The following is an 18,214-nucleotide window of genomic DNA, read 5'->3' on the forward strand; positions in this document are numbered from 1 at the left end:
ACATCCGCTACCACGTCGGGCATTTCTTTCACAGCATGCGTCGGTACGTCGGCCCGACGCACTGCGACGGGCCCGTACTGACGCTAGTGTGAAAGCCTTATACTGACAAGTAGACAGTCACCGAGGATGGCAGCCAGCAAGGATTCTGGGAGATATGTGGTGGAGGGAGCAGGGTGACCGCAGCGCAGAGTATTTCAGGAGAGCAGTGTGCTGGTCTATGTGGGCCCCCTGTTTGGTGCGCGGAGCAGCCAGGGATTGTACATAGAGCACTGTCTTTTATACACATGGATGGACCGTCTGCTCCACAGAAATCCAGGAAACATTTATAAAATAGCAATTCTGCATTTGGAACAATTTCTGGTTTCTTCTTTCTATTACGATAAACAATCCTCTTCACATAAATACAAAAGCCACAATATAGATAATGCGTTGGTTTATTTAGTTATTAAAATTAAAAAGGCGAAAAAGTCTTGCCCAGAAACACAATTTGGATGAAGATATAAGGTTAATTGTTTTAAAATCCTGCCTGCCTGCCTTCAGTGTGAATGTACAATTTTCATAGTCATGAAAATACAGAAAAATCTTTAAATGAGAAGGTGTGTCCAAACTTTTGATCTGTACTGTACATCCTCCCTACAGCCCCTCGCTTCCAGTCGTAGGGGATAGGGGAGGCATTTTGATTGACAGTCAGCACTGCAGTGCGTGTGTGTGCAGCATATGTGTAAGCAGGCTGTGAATCAAAGTGCAGGGGTGCCTTCACAGTGCTCACTCTGTAAAGTAAGCAGCGACTGTAATTGCTGCCTGCATCACCCCTATAACTGGAAATAAGTGGTCACAGGGTGAACAAAAGTTCATTTTCTCCCTGTATCCGCACTTACAGTAAGGCAGTCAGGATTTTAATGTTATTTACCTTCAGATTACTCTCATATCTGCAGATAAATAGTATTTCTGGTCATGACAGGTTTGCATTGACCAACTGTAATAAACAGTTAATTCATGAAAAAATAGAAATAAAAACAGTACAAAAGCTGTAAAGTGAATATAACGCGTCCTTCAATAAGACTCAGTCAGATCTGAATGGCTTTGTTTTGGCAAGGAAGCTAAGTTCTAACCACCATAGGGACGTCTGTGTGCTGACTTCCACTTGCGAACACCAAGACGTCTCTCATAATTGCAAACAAAAATTCATGGTTGCTCGCCTCGTACAACGCTCTCCGAAACCAGTGTTTTCGTGCATTGTTCTCTACATTAATCCTTGGGGTACACAAAGGCTCACATGTGTTAGTTCCGCGCATCACCATCGCCTGTACATGCTTAACATTGTTGTTGTGATCCAATATCGCTAACTGTGTTCTTGCCACCAAGTCTTCAACAAAAAAGGGGTCTCTTTTGGGTTGGTATTTTGAAGTAGCACCATGGTAGACCTCAAGCTCAGCGCTGTTGCACAACTGACACAGATGTCTGAGGTCTTGCTGAAGCCTTTTATTGAGCACTATTGTCTTAAGGTAGTTGTGCGCTTTGCCTCCCTTACAGAGCCATTTTCGACGCCGACAGACATCCAGTGGGATGTCATCATGCCGGCAATGTTCATATCCATTCCCTGCTTGCCATGAATGTGTGTTCACTACATGATGCAATAGAGAATTCCATTTCTGCACTAAGACATCTGGTTTCTCATCGCAGGTTCTGGCGCACCACCAAAGGTGTGACATGATGGGGCTGACCCATGATGATAAAGCCGAACAATTCTTTTTACGACTTGCTCGCTCTATTTTTTTACCCACAGACTTGGCCATTTGCCAAGCATCAACTTGATGAATAATAGTACAAAATTCCCGTTTTATCATTTTTCTTATGCCAACGCGACGTGCTGTGCATACCATCTTCACATGCAGTTTTTGATCAAGCAGGTTCCGGAGGACCTTTTTGCAAGCTCGTTTTTCCAAAGAGGAAGATGGCACTGCGGCCCTTACTCGTTCAATATGAAAACCAATCATCTTTTTAGATAGTGCATCCATCATGGTGTATACACAATATTTAGTGCTGTCACTGGGGAGATAATATTTGCTGTCACCAGTCAAACACACAGGATTTGCCGCCAACATTTTGAAGTTTTTTCTCTGCTCTTCTTCCCACTTTTGATTTATAGAGGGAAATAAATATTGTACCTGGTTCTTAAAATATGTGACTTTACTGATGTTCAAAAGTCCCAGCAAACCAAATAAGTGCTGGGTCTTCATGAAAGATGACCCACTGCACAATACTGCAGAAGACAAAAGGAGATTTCCTACTGGCACAAGCCCAATTTTGGGTTGGCTTTCCCATAGACAGTAGCAGTGACTGTCTACACATGTTACATAGATGCTTATAAAAGACCCGATCCTTTTTTTCTCTATTTTTCGTATTGCTTTCCAACATCGCCCTTGATATTGACAAGGTACTTTATAGATCAGGGCATCAAGACAGCTTTCAAATACCATGAATTTATGTTCCTTTATGGGATCGTCTTGGCTTGAGCAGTCGGACGTAAGGCCAGCTTCACGCAGATCTGGATCAGAGTTATACATTTCTTCGGGCTCCATGGAAAACTCTTTGGAGGGATGGAAGGTGGAGTCAATTTCATGTTTTTTGCTGAAATGACTAGAGTCAGTATCCATTGATAAAGAAGTTTCAGATGTAAACTGGAAGACATCTGGAGTGGGAGATACTCCTCCATCTGTGTATTCAGGTCCACTGTCATTAGTTTGACTTTCAGATTCGGAGATGTGGGTTTGATAATCATCTGATGGGACAACATACTGTAACACAGGAGAACCTTCATCTACAGAGTTTTCAAGAGGAATCGGTGAAAAATCAGAGTTCGAGGTTTTCACTCGTATCCTACATTGTACTCGCTTGTGATACTTTTTCAGTTTTGTTTCTGTAGATACATTTCTGCAGCCCATTTTGGGGTCTGACTGGGTAAAACAATCCTTCCTCCACACATAGAAATCAGTTCCCACCCCAATAGATCTCATTGTGGTATTTGCAAGAATCCTTTGCCCACAATGATAACAAAAACCAGAAGAAGGACCAGGATCTTCATAAACCGTCATCAGCATTGGGGTAACTGAATCTTCCAGCCTCTGCCTCTTGAATGGTCGCTTCTGAAAGGATGGGAGAGCTGGGGATGGGATGATATCAAAGATGGTGGGGATGGCATCTTTTCTTAAAGCTTTTCTCCAGCCTTCAGCTATGACATAGGAGCCTGGAGAGAAATGCTTAGAGCACATTCGATATTTGTCTGATTTTTTTCCTTCAAGTACTTTCTCTGCAAATTCATCTAGATCACCGAAATTCTGTCCGGTTTGTGCCAGCCAACATTTGATCATCTCTTTGTTCTTGGGAAATACGTGAAGCGTAACACCTTCTTCATGATGTCGCCCACCAGAGGGACAACCCTTCACCATGCATGCTGGCATCCTGTAGGCCAAGAAAAAGAAAATATTTATGCTACTAAATATGTTTGTGTGCTCTGGTAGGTGTAGCTACGCTTGATATTAGAAATGCAAAGCTGGAAAATCCCTCTATCATTTTCAGTGTTGACACCAAATAACACGCATGTGAATAAAGGTACCATTACACTAAACGATTTACCAACGATCACGACCAGCGATACGACCTGGCCGTGATCGTTGGTAAGTCGTTGTGTGGTCGCTGGGGAGCTGTCACACAGACAGCTCTCTCCAGCGACCAGGGGAACGACTTCGGCATCGTTGAAACTGTCTTCAACGATGCTGAAGTCCCCCTGCAGCACCCGGGTAACCAGGGTAAACATCGGGTTACTAAGTGCAGGGCCGTGCTTAGTAACCCGATATTTACCCTGGTTACCATTGTAAAAGTAAAAAAAAAAAAAAACACTACATACTCACATTCTGATGTCTGTCACGTCCCCCGGCGTCCACAGGGTTAAAACTGCTTTCGTCAAGAGCGCTGCTAAAGCACGCGCTGCTGCCGAGAGCTTCCCTGCACTGAATGTGTCAGCGCCGGCAGTAACAGCGGTGACGTCACCGCTGTGCTCTGCTTTACGGCCGGCGCTGACAGTCAGTGCAGGGAAGCTCTCGGCAGCAGCGCGTGCGCAGCGCTCCTGCCGAAAGCAGTTTTAACCCTGTGGACGCCGGGGGACGTGACAGACATCAGAATGTGAGTATGTACTGTTTTTTTTTTTTAACTTTTACAATGGTAACCAGGGTAAATATCGGGTTACTAAGCGCGGCCCTGTGCTTAGTAACCCGATATTTACCCTGGTTACAAGTGAACACATCGCTGGGTCGGCGTCACACACGCCGATCCAGCCATGACAGCGGGTAATCAGTGACCAAAAAATGGTCCTGATCATTCCCCAACGACCTCCCAGCAGGGGCCTGATCGTTGGTCGCTGTCACACATAACGAGATAGTTAGCGGGATCGTTGCTACGTCACCAAAAGCGTGACGTTGCAACGATATCGTTATGTGTGACTCAGCCTTAAGTCACAGAAATAGAGGGAAGAAATGTCCAATACTCATGGGACTAGGTGATGATGTACTCTGGATTCCCTACACTTCTATCTCCATCCCTCCTATATTGGACAGCAGCTCTGTATAATTGGTTGCCATTTGAACAGTCACGTCATCCTACATTAAAGAGGTATCCTTAGGTAGGTCATCAATGTCTGATCGGTCAGGGTTAGTGTTGAGCATTCCGATGCTGCAAGTATCGGGTATCGGCCGATACTTGCTGTATCGGAATTCCGATACCGGGATTCCGATACTCTTGTGGTATCGGGTATCGGGTATCGGAACAACATTTTATTTTAATTCTCTCTTTTACACATTTTAACATTGTTAAAATGTGTAAAAGAGAGAATTAAAATAAAAAATATCGCTATACTCACCTGTCCGACGCAGCCGGGACCTCAGCGCAGGAACCGGCAGCGTTGTTTGTTTAAAATTCCCGCTTTTACATGGTTACGCGAACTCCCGGCTTGTGATTGGTCAGGGCGCCCATGTTGCCGGGCCGCGGACCAATCACAGCAAGCCGTGACGAAAATACGTCACGGCTTGCTGTGATTGGTCCGCGTCCCGGCAACATGGCCGCCATTAACCAATCACAAGCCGTGACGTCACGGGAGGCTGGACTTGCGCGCTTTTGAAAAAGCGCGCGTGTCCAGCCTCCAGTGACGTCCCGGCTTATGATTGGTTGCGCCGCGATCAACCAATCACAAGCCGGGAGGCTGGACACGCGCGCAATTTTAAAATGCGCGCTTGTCCTGCCTCCCGTGACGTCACGGCTTGTGATTGGTTAATGGCGGCCATGTTGCCGGGCCGCGGACCAATCACAGCAAGCCGTGACGTATTTTCGTCACGGCTTGCTGTGATTGGTCCGCGTCCCGGCAACATGGCGCCGTGACCAATCATAAGCCGGGACGTCACTGGAGGCTGGACACGCGCGCTTTTTCAAAAGCGCGCAAGTCCAGCCTCCCGTGACGTCACGGCTTGTGATTGGTTAATGGCGGCCATGTTGCCGGGACGCGGACCAATCACAGCAAGCCGTGACGTATTTTCGTCACGGCTTGCTGTGATTGGTCCGCGGCCCGGCAACATGGGCGCCCTGACCAATCACAAGCCGGGAGTTCGCGTAACCATGTAAAAGCGGGAATTTTAAACAAACAACGCTGCCGGTTCCTGCGCTGAGGTCCCGGCTGCGTCGGAGAGGTAAAGTATAGCGATATTTTTTATTTTAATTCTTTCTTTTACACATTTATATGGTTCCCAGGGCCTGAAGGAGAGTTTCCTCTCCTTCAGACCCTGGGAACCATCAGGAATACCGTCCGATACTTGAGTCCCATTGACTTGTATTGGTATCGGGTATCGGTATCGGATTGGATCCGATACTTTGCCGGTATCGGCCGATACTTTCCGATACCGATACTTTCAAGTATCGGACGGTATCGCTCAACACTAGTCAGGGTCTGACATCTGACACTCCTGTCAATCAGCTGTTCTCGCTGGCAGTGGCCATAAGTACTCACTTGAGGAGCTGGCCGTCTTTTGATAGTGGCCATGGTAGGGTACTAATCTGTCTCCTATTCAAATCAATGTGATGAGGGAGTGTAGTAGCCAGTCACGACCAATATCAGAAGATGGCCAGATTCATAAGTGAGCATTTCCGGCAGGCAGCCACCGCCAACCGCCACCAGGAACAACTGATCGGTGAGTGTGCCGGACCTCGACTGATCAGACAATGATGACCTATACTAAAGATAGCTCATGAATGCTAAAGTAGTGGACAAACTAAGCCTGCAGCGGCTAGACAAGACTTTTCTTAGTAAATCAGCTCTCTGCCAAACTCATTAGGGGACGACATAGTCCAATTATTGCAAAAACTGTATTCAGAAAAAGGTTGTTGAAAAAAAAAGTATAACACCGTTATAATAAATGTTTGATGCCAAAAATGTCAGATAACTAATTACCGTATGTACGTACTTTGGAGTTTAGGGATAAAAGACAAGAAATATTCATAAATGAAAAAAATATAACGTTGCACACAAACCTACCTTTTTACTCAAAGAGAAGGGTTTCAATAACTTTATTTCGGTGGAAGCCAAGAGCCCTGAAAATAAAAAAAGAAAAACAGAGAAATGATATCCATCCATCGCATAATTAACCCACAATACACAAATCTTATTTCACATTAGGGGAAGCTGTGCAGGTAAAGCATCCGCTGGTCATACATGACGAAATGATCCTGGGTTCCTGGGTCTTCATATTATTAGGAATACAACAGTTGTCGGTTTGGGAAATCCCTTTCTGTTAAAGGCAATCTGTCACCTACTTTTTCGTATATAAGCTTCGGCCTCCGCCATCAGGGGCTTATCTACAGCATTCTGTAATGCTGTAGACAAGCCCCTGATGTAACCTGAGAGTCCTGTCCGATGGGCGTCGCAGTCCGGCTTCTCGGACCTTTCCCGTCACTGCGCACTGCAGTACTTTGCTCTGTCCTCAACAGGGCAGATAAAGTACGCCTGCGCAGGAGCCGCGACAGAAGCAAGGAAGAGGACGTCATCGTATGAAGATGGGAGGTGCCATACCCGGACCGCGACGCCCATGGGACCGGACCGCCCCCCAGGTGAGTATAATTAACTTGTTTTTATCATCTCGGGAGACTGACACAGCCATGACACATGCAGCTGTGGAGCCGGACAGCTGATCAGCCGGCGCACTCCATGTATCCGGGTTCCCTCTGCAGTTTATTTGGTAAGCGCTATAGCTTGCCAAAGAAGCAGGGACCCGAACAAATTTGCTCAACTCTACTCTTAATACATCCTAGAAATGTGCTTGCCTTTTTTGCTGTGATCTATTAGTATACCCAAGTCTTTTTCACACGTGCTGTTGCATAGTTCTATTCTCCCATTCTGTACATGTAATTTTTGTCTTTCTTGCCCAGATGTAGATCTTGCATTTCTCATTATATATCATTCTATTAGTCGTTGCCCATTGTTCAAGCTCATCTAGATCCTTCTGAATCCTGTCTTTTCTAGTGTTATCTATCCCTCCTAGCTTTGCATAGTCTGCAAATTTGTCAGTTTACCTTCAGTTTTCTTATCTAGATCTTTTATAAAAATGTTGAACAACACTAGGGCCAGGACAGAGCCTTGTGGCACTCCACTTGAAACACTCTTCCAATTGGATGTGCAACCATTTATTATCACTCTTTGAGCACGATCACTGAGATACTTTATCAAATGCTTTGAAGTCGAGAGATACTGTATCTACCACATGTCCATGATCCACAAAGTCAGTGATTCCATCATAGAAGGAATTTAGATTAGTCTGGCATGACTTGTTTGCTACAAACCTATGCTGGCTCTGGTTAATTATTGTACTCTTATCCAAGTACCGTATTTTCCGGCGTATAAGACGACTTTTTAACCCCTCAAAATCTTCTTAAAAGTCAGGGGTCATCTTATACGCCGGGTACAGATAAAATGTGCATATGGTGGGTGTTGGGGGGGTTGTGGTCCCGATGACTTAGACAGGGGGCGTCTCACAGTAAAGTGTGAGTGGAGTATATCCCCCTATTACCTCATTTTGGCAGCGTGGGGGTCTCTGTGCTGGGAGCAGCAGCTCCTCTTCGTGCCGTGGGTGCTCTGTGCTGTGGGGCGGCGGCGCATCTTCGTGCCGTGGGTGCTCTGGGGCGGCGGCGACGCATCTTCTTGCAGCGTCGGGGCTCCTCCGGCATCTCCTCCAGGCCCGGAGGCACCGGCAGCCATATTGCTGTGATGCGGTGGCCTCCGGGAAAATGGCCGCTGCTCAGATTCAGATCTCGTCTCCCGAGATCTCAGGAGACGAGATCTGAATCTGAGCATGCGCCGCCCCCAGCGGCCATTTTCCCGGAGGCCACCGCATCGCAGCCTCCGGCAAAATGGCCGCTGCTCAGATTCAGATCTCGTCTCCCGAGATCTCGGGAGATGAGATCTGAATCTGAGCGGCGGCCATTTTCCCGGAGGCCACCGCATCACAGCGATGGGGCTGCCGGACTGCCTCCGGGCCTGGAGGAGATGCCGGAGAAGCCCCGACGCTGCAAGAAGATGCGCCGCCGCCCCACAGCACAGAGCACCCATTGTACGAAGAGGAGCTGCCGCTCCCAGCACAGAGACCCCCACGCTGCCGCAATGAGGTAATAGGGGGATATACTCCACTCACACTTTACTGTGAGACGCCCCCTCTCTTCGTCATCGGGACCACTCCCCACGCCAAAAGGCACATATTCACCGGCCCTATAAGATGACATACGGTGTATAAGAAGACCCCCGACTTTTAAGAAGATTTTATATTTTAACTGGAAAAGTTGGGGGGTCGTCTTATACGCCCAGTCGTCTTATATGCCAGAAAATACGGTATTTACATACATGCTGTTTAATACTTTGTTCAAGGATATTTCCTGGTATAAAGGCAAGGCTCGCTGGTCTGTAATTTCCTGGCTCCATCTTCTTTCCTTTTCTGAAGGTTGGAGAAGGGCAAATGTTCTAACCAATCTTCTGGGACTTCTCCTGCTCTACAGGATTTTTCAAAGATTCTGGCTAGTGGTTCTGCAATTTCCTCCGCTAACTTTCAGCACCCTAGGATATAATTCATCTGGAGCAAGATATTTAAATTAGCTAAATGTTCCCTTACCATCTCTCAGTTTATGGATAGTGTGGATTATTTTATTCCTTCGATAGCACCGTGAAGATCAGTTGATGTTACAATTGCTTTCTTCGAGAATACAGATGCAAATTTGGAATTTAAAAGTTCAGCCTTCTCATCATTTTTGACCACTTCACACTTTTCATCCTGTAAAAATCCTATAGCATCTAACTTTTCTTTTGCTTTTGACATACCACCCAAAATCATTTTTATTATATACTAGCTACTCAGTCATAGAAAAAAATCCTAAAATGGGAATACTCTGGTGAGCAACACGGATAGCAAAGACTGGTCACTTTTTACTACCAAGTGATAGCTACAGGCTAGAGTATTGCATGCAACTCTGTGTATTCCTTCAGACTGCAGCAGTAGTTCAATAGTTAATATCAATCAGTAGCACCATAAAGTTGAGTAAGGCTATGTTCACACAACATTATTATTTTTTTTTTTAGGCGGATCCGCTCCAAAATTGTTTGAAAAAATGTGAACTAAACACTCAAAAGAATGAACACATACATTTCTATGCAAAGCCGACTCGCTGTTCATGTTCAGTTTTTTGAGTGTCGTTTATCCACTGCAGGTCTCAAGTTGCCGAGCAGTTAAAGGGGTTGTCCATTATATTTTTTTTACCATGGCAACTACTGGCCTGCTCCATTCGGGATTCGGCAAAGAGCTGCTTCACATCAACAGAGAAGCTCTTTTTAATCGGGGCTGCTCTGCTGACGGGGCGTGACTGCAGACATCATGCTGATAGACAGTTGGATCCCCGCAGTTAAGCAGTGGGGAGCCAGCTGTCAGTCAGAATGATGTCAGCAGTCACAGCCGATAGAAAGAGCAAAGCGGAAGAGAAGCCACTGAACTGTCGACATGTCAGCAGAAAGCACTAAATTGCCTGATGAAGAGGTCTGTGACTGATGTATGCACCAGGGCTGTGGAGTCGGAGACGTAGCCCATTTTGGTGGAGTCGGTGTCATGGAAATTGAGGAGTCGGAGGTTTGGCTTACCGACTCCACAGCCCTGGTATGCACGCAGAGATCAGCATCGAGCATAGCAGGCAGTTAGGTATGTAACAACTACTTGCCTGTTAGTTCTTAGGCCCATAAAAAAAGAAAAGATATAATCCTTTAAGAGAAGCGACGACCAGTGACTGGACCATTCTTCAGGAGTTTTCTGCTCTGAAGACGCTCTATACCTTTTAATACAAGTCATTAGGAAGGCTTAGAAGACTGCTAGGCTTTTTTTTTTTTTTTTTAGTGTGTTTGCTTGAAAAACATCTAGCAGCTTTTTTATTGCTAAATGGGGTTAAAAAAAAAATGTTACTGGCATTTTCTGGACACAACAATGCTGAAAAAATGCTCAAAAACATAAAACGCTGGTGGCCAAAAAAACCCCCAACATTTTAAGATGCCTCTTCCTCCCAGAAACCTCTATAGGTTCACTCTTCAGGGGTGCACATTCCCTTATAGCGAGAGCTGGCACCCACAACCTGGTGAGCAACTGACCGGACAGATCTGCCACAGAATGCCCACTCTATGGCAGGACTGATGTGCAGCGGGCAGGCTGTACCATGCCAGGATAGTCTATGGGGTGATGCAGGGAAGCCTCTCGTGGTGTCCGGTCCCCATCACCCCACTCTGCAGCAGGACTGATGTGCAGTGTGTAGGCCGTACCATGCTAGGATAGTCTACGGGGCGATGCAGGGAAGCCTCTCGTGAGGTCTGGTCCCCATTGCCCCACTCTGCGCCAGGACTGATGTGCAGCGGGCAGGCCGTATCATGCCAGGATAGTCTATGGGGCGATGCATGGAAGCCTCTCGTGAGGTCTGCTCTCCATCGCCCACTCTGTGGCAGGACTGATGTGCAGCGGGCAGGCCGTATCATGCCTGGATAGTCTATGGGGCGATGCAGGGAAGCCTCTCATGGTGTACGGTCCCCATCACCCCACTCTGCAGCAGGACTGATGTGCAGCGGGCAGGCCGTACCATGCCAGGATAGTATACGGGATGATGCAGGGAAGCCTCTCGTGGTGTCCGGTCCCCAGCGCCCACTCTGCGGCAGGACTGATGTGCAGCGGGCAGGCTGTACCATGCCAGGATAGTATACAGGATGATGCAGGGAAGCCTCTCGTGGTGTCCGGTCCCCAGCGCCCAACTCTGCTGCAGGACTGATGTGCAGCGGGCAGGCCGTACTATGCCAGGATAGTCTATGGGGCGATGCAGGGAAGCCTCTCGTGGTGTCCGGTCCCCATCACCCCACTCTGCGGCAGGACTGATGTGCAGTGTGCAGGCCGTACCATGCTAGGATAGTATACGGGATGATGCAGGGAAGCCTCTCGTGGTGTCCGGTCCCCATTGCCCCACTTCATTCTGGGTGACATATGAGCGATTACTTATATACTCGGGTTAAAGGGATTTATAAAAAAAAACAAAAACCTGACATTGCCTTCAAATCCTTAAACTGCACCGCTGCAGCCACTGCGGGGGTCATGTGTCGGCTATTAGTCATGTGATTGTTAAAGCTAATAATTCCCCTCGGTGGTGACACGTACCGCTGCAGCCAGTGATTGGCTGCAGCTATCAGGTGACTGATGTGACTGCAGGGCCAGAGAGAGGAGTTAGGTAAGTAATGGCCCTTTATGGAATATCTGATAGGAAAACCAAACACTGTGCAGCAGTCAGTCCTGCAGCAAGCAGCGGCAGTAAGCTCCTCTTAGGGCATTGCTGTGTGCAGTTTCCCATCCCCCCTTGCACAACAAGAACCAGGAGTCCACGGTAACGTGTCCCGGTACCGGCGGGGCCCAGCACTGTCCGGACATTGTACTCACCGCCGCCAGTGGGAAACCTGCAGCAGACACGGCTCAAGTTCTCCTCCACACTGCGCCGCGGTGCACGACGGGAGCCGCACTTCTCGCCGCTTTGCAATGGGAGTGTGACACGTCATCGCAGGGTGCGCGGAGCAGTGCATGCCGGGCCTTGTAGTCCTCACAGTCCTAGCGTTCTGATAGAGAAAGCGGCGCGGTGTACTCATTGCATGCCGGGAAATGTAGTCGTAGCCGATTTCTGCCGCAGTTCTGCTGGAGGCTACACGGTGGAGAGCCGGCCGTGCTCTCAGTGCTGTATCCGCGGCTGTTACACCGCTATGGAGTGACTGGTAAGGGGAGAAATGTCCCAGCGGTATGTAAGGAGGGTATATGGAGTACATGGCTGCGGTGATGTATGGGGCCTGACAGGTGACCTATCATAGCACAATGTGTGTATATATAATGGTGGACATAGTGACGTGGTGCTTGTGTATTTCCTGTATAATCTCAGGTCGTTGTACATGTGGCAGCCACTAATCACACCGCTGATTGAAGCACCCATTACCCTCCAAAGAAACCCGAGCATTGGGGCCATTAATGGGTTACTCCTGACATATGCCGCTAGCCTTTATTTATATGAAGAAGTAACTGATCGCCGTGGGGTCTGAGGGCCGTCCGGGGCCGTGGGGTCTGAGGGCCATCCGGGGCCGTGGGGTCTGAGGGCCGTCCGGGGCCGTGGGGTCTGAGGGCCATCCGGGGCCGTGGGGTCTGAGGGCCGTCCGGGGCCGTGGGGTCTGAGGGCCGTCCGGGGCCGTGGGGTCTGAGGGCCGTCCGGGGCCGTGGGGTCTGACGGCCGTCCGGGGCCGTGGGGTCTGAGGGCTGTCCGGGGCCGTGGGGTCTGAGGGCCGTCCGGGGCCGTGGGGTCTGAGGGCCGTCCGGGGCCGTGGGGTCTGACGGCTGTCCGGGGCCGTGAGGTCTGAGGGCCGTCCGGGGCCGTGGGGTCTGAGGGCCGTCCGGGGCCGTGGGGTCTGACGGCCGTCCGGGGCCGTGGGGTCTGGGGGCCGTGGGGTCTGACGGCCGTCCGGGGCCGTGGGGTCTGACGGCCGTCCGGGGCCGTGGGGTCTGACGGCCGTCCGGGGCCGTGGGGTCTGACGGCCGTCCGGGGCCGTGGGGTCTGACGGCCGTCCGGGGCCGTGAGGTCTGAGGGCCGTCCGGGGCCGTGGGGTCTGACGGCCGTCCGGGGCCGTGGGGTCTGACGGCCGTCCGGGGCCGTGGGGTCTGACGGCCGTCCGGGGCCGTGGGGTCTGACGGCCGTCCGGGGCCGTGGGGTCTGACGGCCGTCCGGGGCCGTGGGGTCTGACGGCCGTCCGGGGCCGTGGGGTCTGACGGCCGTCCGGGGCCGTGGGGTCTGACGGCCGTCCGGGGCCGTGGGGTCTGACGGCCGTCCGGGGCCGTGGGGTCTGACGGCCGTCCGGGGCCGTGGGGTCTGACGGCCGTCCGGGGCCGTGGGGTCTGAGGGCCGTCCGGGGCCGTGGGGTCTGAGGGCCGTCCGGGGCCGTGGGGTCTGACGGCCGTCTGGGGCCGTGGGGTCTGAGGGCTGTCCGGGGCCGTGGGGTCTGACGGCTGTCCGGGGCGTAGTCGGTTATAGGATGGACAGACTGACTCCTAAAATATATAATACATTGGGTACAGGAGTACGATGCAGGATGTGCTGTAAATGTTTTCATAATAAATTGGGAAAGTTATGAAATGTCCTATAAATGTCTGTTCTGTTCCTGATCGGAGGATCTCGGCTTTTAGTGGAGATGAACCTGTGCTGCACTGTATGGACGTGTGTAAGGGGGAGAAGCTAACCAGGCTTGCCTCATCCGTAACGGCTCCGGACCCGTCGGGTCTGTCACCTAGGATACAGGGGGGAGCTTGGGGTGCCCCTGTGCTGGAGAGAAGGGGGCGTGGCTAAGCAGACAGTTAATGCGCGTGCAGAAACTCATAGTTCAGGCGGTAACGGTGCGCGCCGGAGAGTCCTGTCAGAGTAGAGCAGCTGTGAGGCGACGCGGACTGGAGCCTGGGATGAGCGGACGCTGTGACAGGAAACGACCGACGGGGACCCGCTGAGGCGCCAGAGATAACGCCGTCCTCGCTAACACCGCTGTCCCCGCTTACATCGCGGACCGTTAAGAGACTGCTGACTCTGACGCTGACAAGACCGCCCCGGTCTGCAGTACTGACTGCGAGAGGGAAGGTCTGTGTACAGGATACTCATCGGTACGGCACAGCGGACTGGGCTGGCCATTATAGAGTGTGTCAGGACAGTGTCACAGGGTCCGGCAGTGTGGGGACTCTCACCGCTGAGGAAAGAGACTATTCCTCCTTGCTCCCTTCATCCACTGGGGCCAGTGCCTGTGATAATACCACAGACTATATCCGCCATCGCCAGGACCACCAGAGGACACCGCCATCATGAGGACACCGTTAACGCCAGGGAAGTTTCCCCCATTTTTTCCACAGAACTGTGACAGATCCTTTTTTTTTTGTCACATAATCTAAACCTCCTCGGTCACAGGCAGGATCACACCCGTGGCTGATGCCCAAAGTGTTAAGAGTTTTATTTGTATTATTATCCCCTGTTCGATAAAAAACCTTCCCCCCTAATAGTTCTCTCTGTATTAAGTATAACCTTGCTCCTTGTGTACATATCTCCCTGCGAGGAGTAACTATTGTTTATTAAACCCCTTCTTAACCCTTGATCTGCCTTCTGTCCGTCACTGCATCCCGCAACCTGCTTATATATGCTCAGTAGGGGGCAGTGCTGGGGAGTCGGAGTCAGGGAAATTGAGGAGTTGGAAATTTGGTTTACCGACTCCACAGCCCTGCCACTGGAACCTCCAATAATCCAGGAAACTGTGTCTCTGGTCCGCCAGCAATCCGTAAGATGCAATCGCTGACTTATCGCTGGAGGTCCTACGGCTGAGACTCACGATTCTTAGAACTGGTCCTCAGCATTCGTTAGGAGGGATAAGGGGATATCTGACTGATCGCTAGGGGTCCGAATGCTTGAACCCCACCAATCCTGAAATAGGGACTGTAGATCCGCAGCTATCATTAGGATAGTGAATAGCTCACTGATCGCTGTCGGTCCGACCACTGGAATCCCCACTGATCCCTGGAGCCGATTATGTAGATGCTCAGAGTTCAGTGGGCGAGGAGATGGCTGACTGATTACTGGGGGTCTGACTGCTGGACGCCCCTCCGATCCTGAGATAGGGACTGTAGACCCCCAGCGATCACTAGGAACAGGGATAGCATATTGTTTTGGGAATAACTCTTTAACATGATTTATAGCTGCTACTTATGTACCAGAGATTTTATTCAGTGTTCACGATACACAAAATAAAAGTTGGCAAAGACGTTCAAGATTGTTTGGAAATTGTACACCAGTGATCGCTCGTCATGGTCAATAGCGGACTGCTGCCTACCAAAATGTCTGCTGCAGTTTTTCCAGCATTGTCAATTGAAGCTACAAGTTTATGGCCTGATCAGCTGAATGCGGCAGATCGTTTATCGCTTTATGTACCGTAAACCCTCTGTGTTCTCTTATCTTATAAGTAGGCGACCTCCCTGACCGGCGAGTTTAGATTAGAGTTTCATTATGGTCATGCAAATGACCCTGTATAACTGTAATCAGTTGCGCTGTGTACTATGTGTTACCTTGGGGATGGAGTCTGATGTGATGTGTGATTGCTGGGATAATAATAAGAATGTTATTTCTATAGCGCCAACATATTCTACAGCTCTTTAAAAATGATGGTGACATGTAGAGACAAATGCATTACAAAGTAACCCACAGTTCAACAGTTACAGGAGTGAGGGCCCTGCTCCCAAACTTACAATCTACAGCGGCATGTAAAAGTTTGGGCACCCCTGGTCAAAATTACTGTTATTGTGAACGGTTAAGCAAGTTGAAGATGAAATGATCTCTAAAACGGCTAAAGTTAATGATGACACATTTTCTTTTGTATTTTAGGCACAAAAAAAAATATTTTCATCTTTTACATTTTAAAAATTACAAAAAGGATAATGGGCCGATGCAAAAGTTTTGGCACCCTGCATGGTTACTACCTAGTAGCACCCCTTTTTTGACAGTATCACAGCTTGTAAAAGCTTTTTATAGCCATACAAGAGTCTTTCAATTATTGTTTGAGGAATTTTCATCCATTCTTCCATTTCTGTGAGACTCCTGGGTTGTCTTGCATGTTCTGCTATCTTGAGGTCTAGCCACAAATTTTCAATGATGTTCAGATCAGGGCACTATGAGGGCTATTGTTAAACCTTCAGCTCAAGCCTTTTGCAGTAGTCTATTGTGGATTTTAAGATATGTTTAGGCTCATTATCCATTTGTAGAAGCCATCCTCTCTTCAACTTCAGCTTTCTTACAGATGTGTTATGTTTGCATCAAGAATTTGTTGAAATTTTCATTGAATCCATTCTTCCCTCTACCCGTGAAATGTTCCTTGTGCCATTGGTTGTAACACAACCCCACAGCATGATTGTTCCACCCCAATGCTTGATGGTTGGTGAGCTGTTCTTTTCTTGAAATTCTTTGCCCATTTTTGTTCACACATACCTATTGATCGTTGTGGCCAAAGAGTTCCATTTTAGCCTCCTCTTTCCACAGGCTTGTTTAAAAGTTCTTTTGCATATGTATGATGCTGGATTTTATGGTGAGGAGGCAGGAGAGGTTTTCTTCTAATGACTTTTCCATGAAGGCCATAATTGTGTAGGTGTCTCTAAACAGTAGAACAGTGTACCTCAACTCTAAAGTCTGATCTTTCTGAAGGTCTTTTGCAGTCAAGCGGGGATTCTGATTTGCCTCTCTTGCAGTCTTCTGAGCAGCTCTCACTGATATTTTGCTTGGTCTTGCAGACCTTATCTTGACCTCCATTGTTTCTGTTACCTGCCATTTCTTAATTACATTTCAAACTGAGGAAAGGGCAACTTGAAAATGCTTTGCTATCTTCTTATAGCCTTCTGCTTTGTGGGCCTCCACCATTTCAGAGTGCTTGGCAGCTGCATAGAAGTACCAATGGCTGTTGTTTTTGGCACAAAGTTAGAGGAGGCTGGGTTTTTATAAAGCTGGGAAATTTGCATCACCTGGCCTTTCTTAATGATCGTGAACAAGCCATAATCCTAAGGGTATTTTTCCATGGTCAGGAACCTGTAGCGCTGTTGACGCAGCACATGTCTGCTCCTTCCAAAGCGCTGCCGGCGTCCAACGCAGCGTCCAACCCGCATCGTTTCCTGACTGTGGAAATATACCCTTACAGGCTAATTAAGGTCTGAAAGTTTGGTCTAGGTTATCTGAGCACACAAATCTACTAGGGTGCTCAAACTTTTGCATAGGCCCATTTTGCTTTTTGTAATTTTTAAAATGTAAAAAATGACTATATTTTGCCTAAAATACAAAGGAAATGTGTTATCTTTAACTTTAACCCTTTTACAGATAATTTCATCATCACTTTGCTTAACTGTGTAAAATAACAGCAACTTGATCTGGGGTGCCCAAACTTTTACATGCCACTGTTTTTAGGATATGGGGGGGGAGGCACGCACGATAAAAAGTGCTTGTCATGTATCGTCCAGTGTTCACTATAATTCGGGTTATGATATAAATCTGCATGTTCTGGTAATCAATCCATATCTGTCTGAGTACAGTTACCAAGTGCTACTGGGTGCACGTAGGATGTGGAGACTGATGAATAGGATAGACCAGATTCTGGGAAAAATGTAGAAAGAGGGAACAAGTTAGATTAATGAAGTGATGTGTTGAGCATGTTTAAGAAATATGTTTTTAAAGCAAGCTTAAAAACACGGGGGCTAGGTTTTAAGGTACCTTCACACTAAGCGACGCTGCAGCAATATCGACAACGATGCCGATCGCTGCAGTGTCGCTGTGTGGTCGCTGGAGAGCTGTCACACAGACAGCTCTCCAGCGACCAACGATGCCGAGGTCCCCGGGTAACCAGGGTAAACATCGGGTTGCTAAGCGCAGGGCCGCGCTTAGTAACCAGATGTTTACCCTGGTTACCAGTGTAAATGTAAAAAAACCAAACACTACATACTTACATTCGCTTCCCCCGGCGTCCGCTTCCCTGCACTGTGTAAGCGCCGGCAGTAGCAGGGCACAGTGGTGACGTCACCGCTGTGCT

The 18,214-nt window shown here is 48.7% G+C and overlaps 2 protein-coding genes across 2 annotated transcripts in view; one reads left to right on the forward strand and one right to left on the reverse strand.

Annotated features, from left to right (window-relative positions):
• Positions 1-417: 417 nt before the first annotated feature.
• On the reverse strand, positions 418-12,115 carry LOC143793134 (uncharacterized). Its single transcript, XM_077279813.1, has 3 exons — positions 12,033-12,115; positions 6,578-6,633; positions 418-3,462 (listed from the first exon to the last, which is right to left on the reverse strand). The coding sequence occupies exon 3, from the start codon at positions 3,459-3,461 to the stop codon at positions 1,101-1,103; it is 2,361 nt and encodes a 786-aa protein (XP_077135928.1). The 5' UTR covers position 3,462; positions 6,578-6,633; positions 12,033-12,115; the 3' UTR covers positions 418-1,100.
• The window catches only part of NFXL1 (nuclear transcription factor, X-box binding like 1), a 129,931-nt gene continuing 123,708 nt past the window's right edge, over positions 11,992-18,214 (forward strand). Inside the window, exon 1 of the mRNA XM_077279812.1 lies at positions 11,992-12,358. The gene's annotated coding sequence lies outside the window, so the exon portion shown is untranslated. The remainder of the gene's footprint in view (positions 12,359-18,214) is intronic.

The sequence above is a fragment of the Ranitomeya variabilis genome, chromosome 1 (assembly GCF_051348905.1).
Source record: "Ranitomeya variabilis isolate aRanVar5 chromosome 1, aRanVar5.hap1, whole genome shotgun sequence".
Classification (NCBI taxonomy): Eukaryota; Metazoa; Chordata; class Amphibia; order Anura; family Dendrobatidae; genus Ranitomeya; species Ranitomeya variabilis.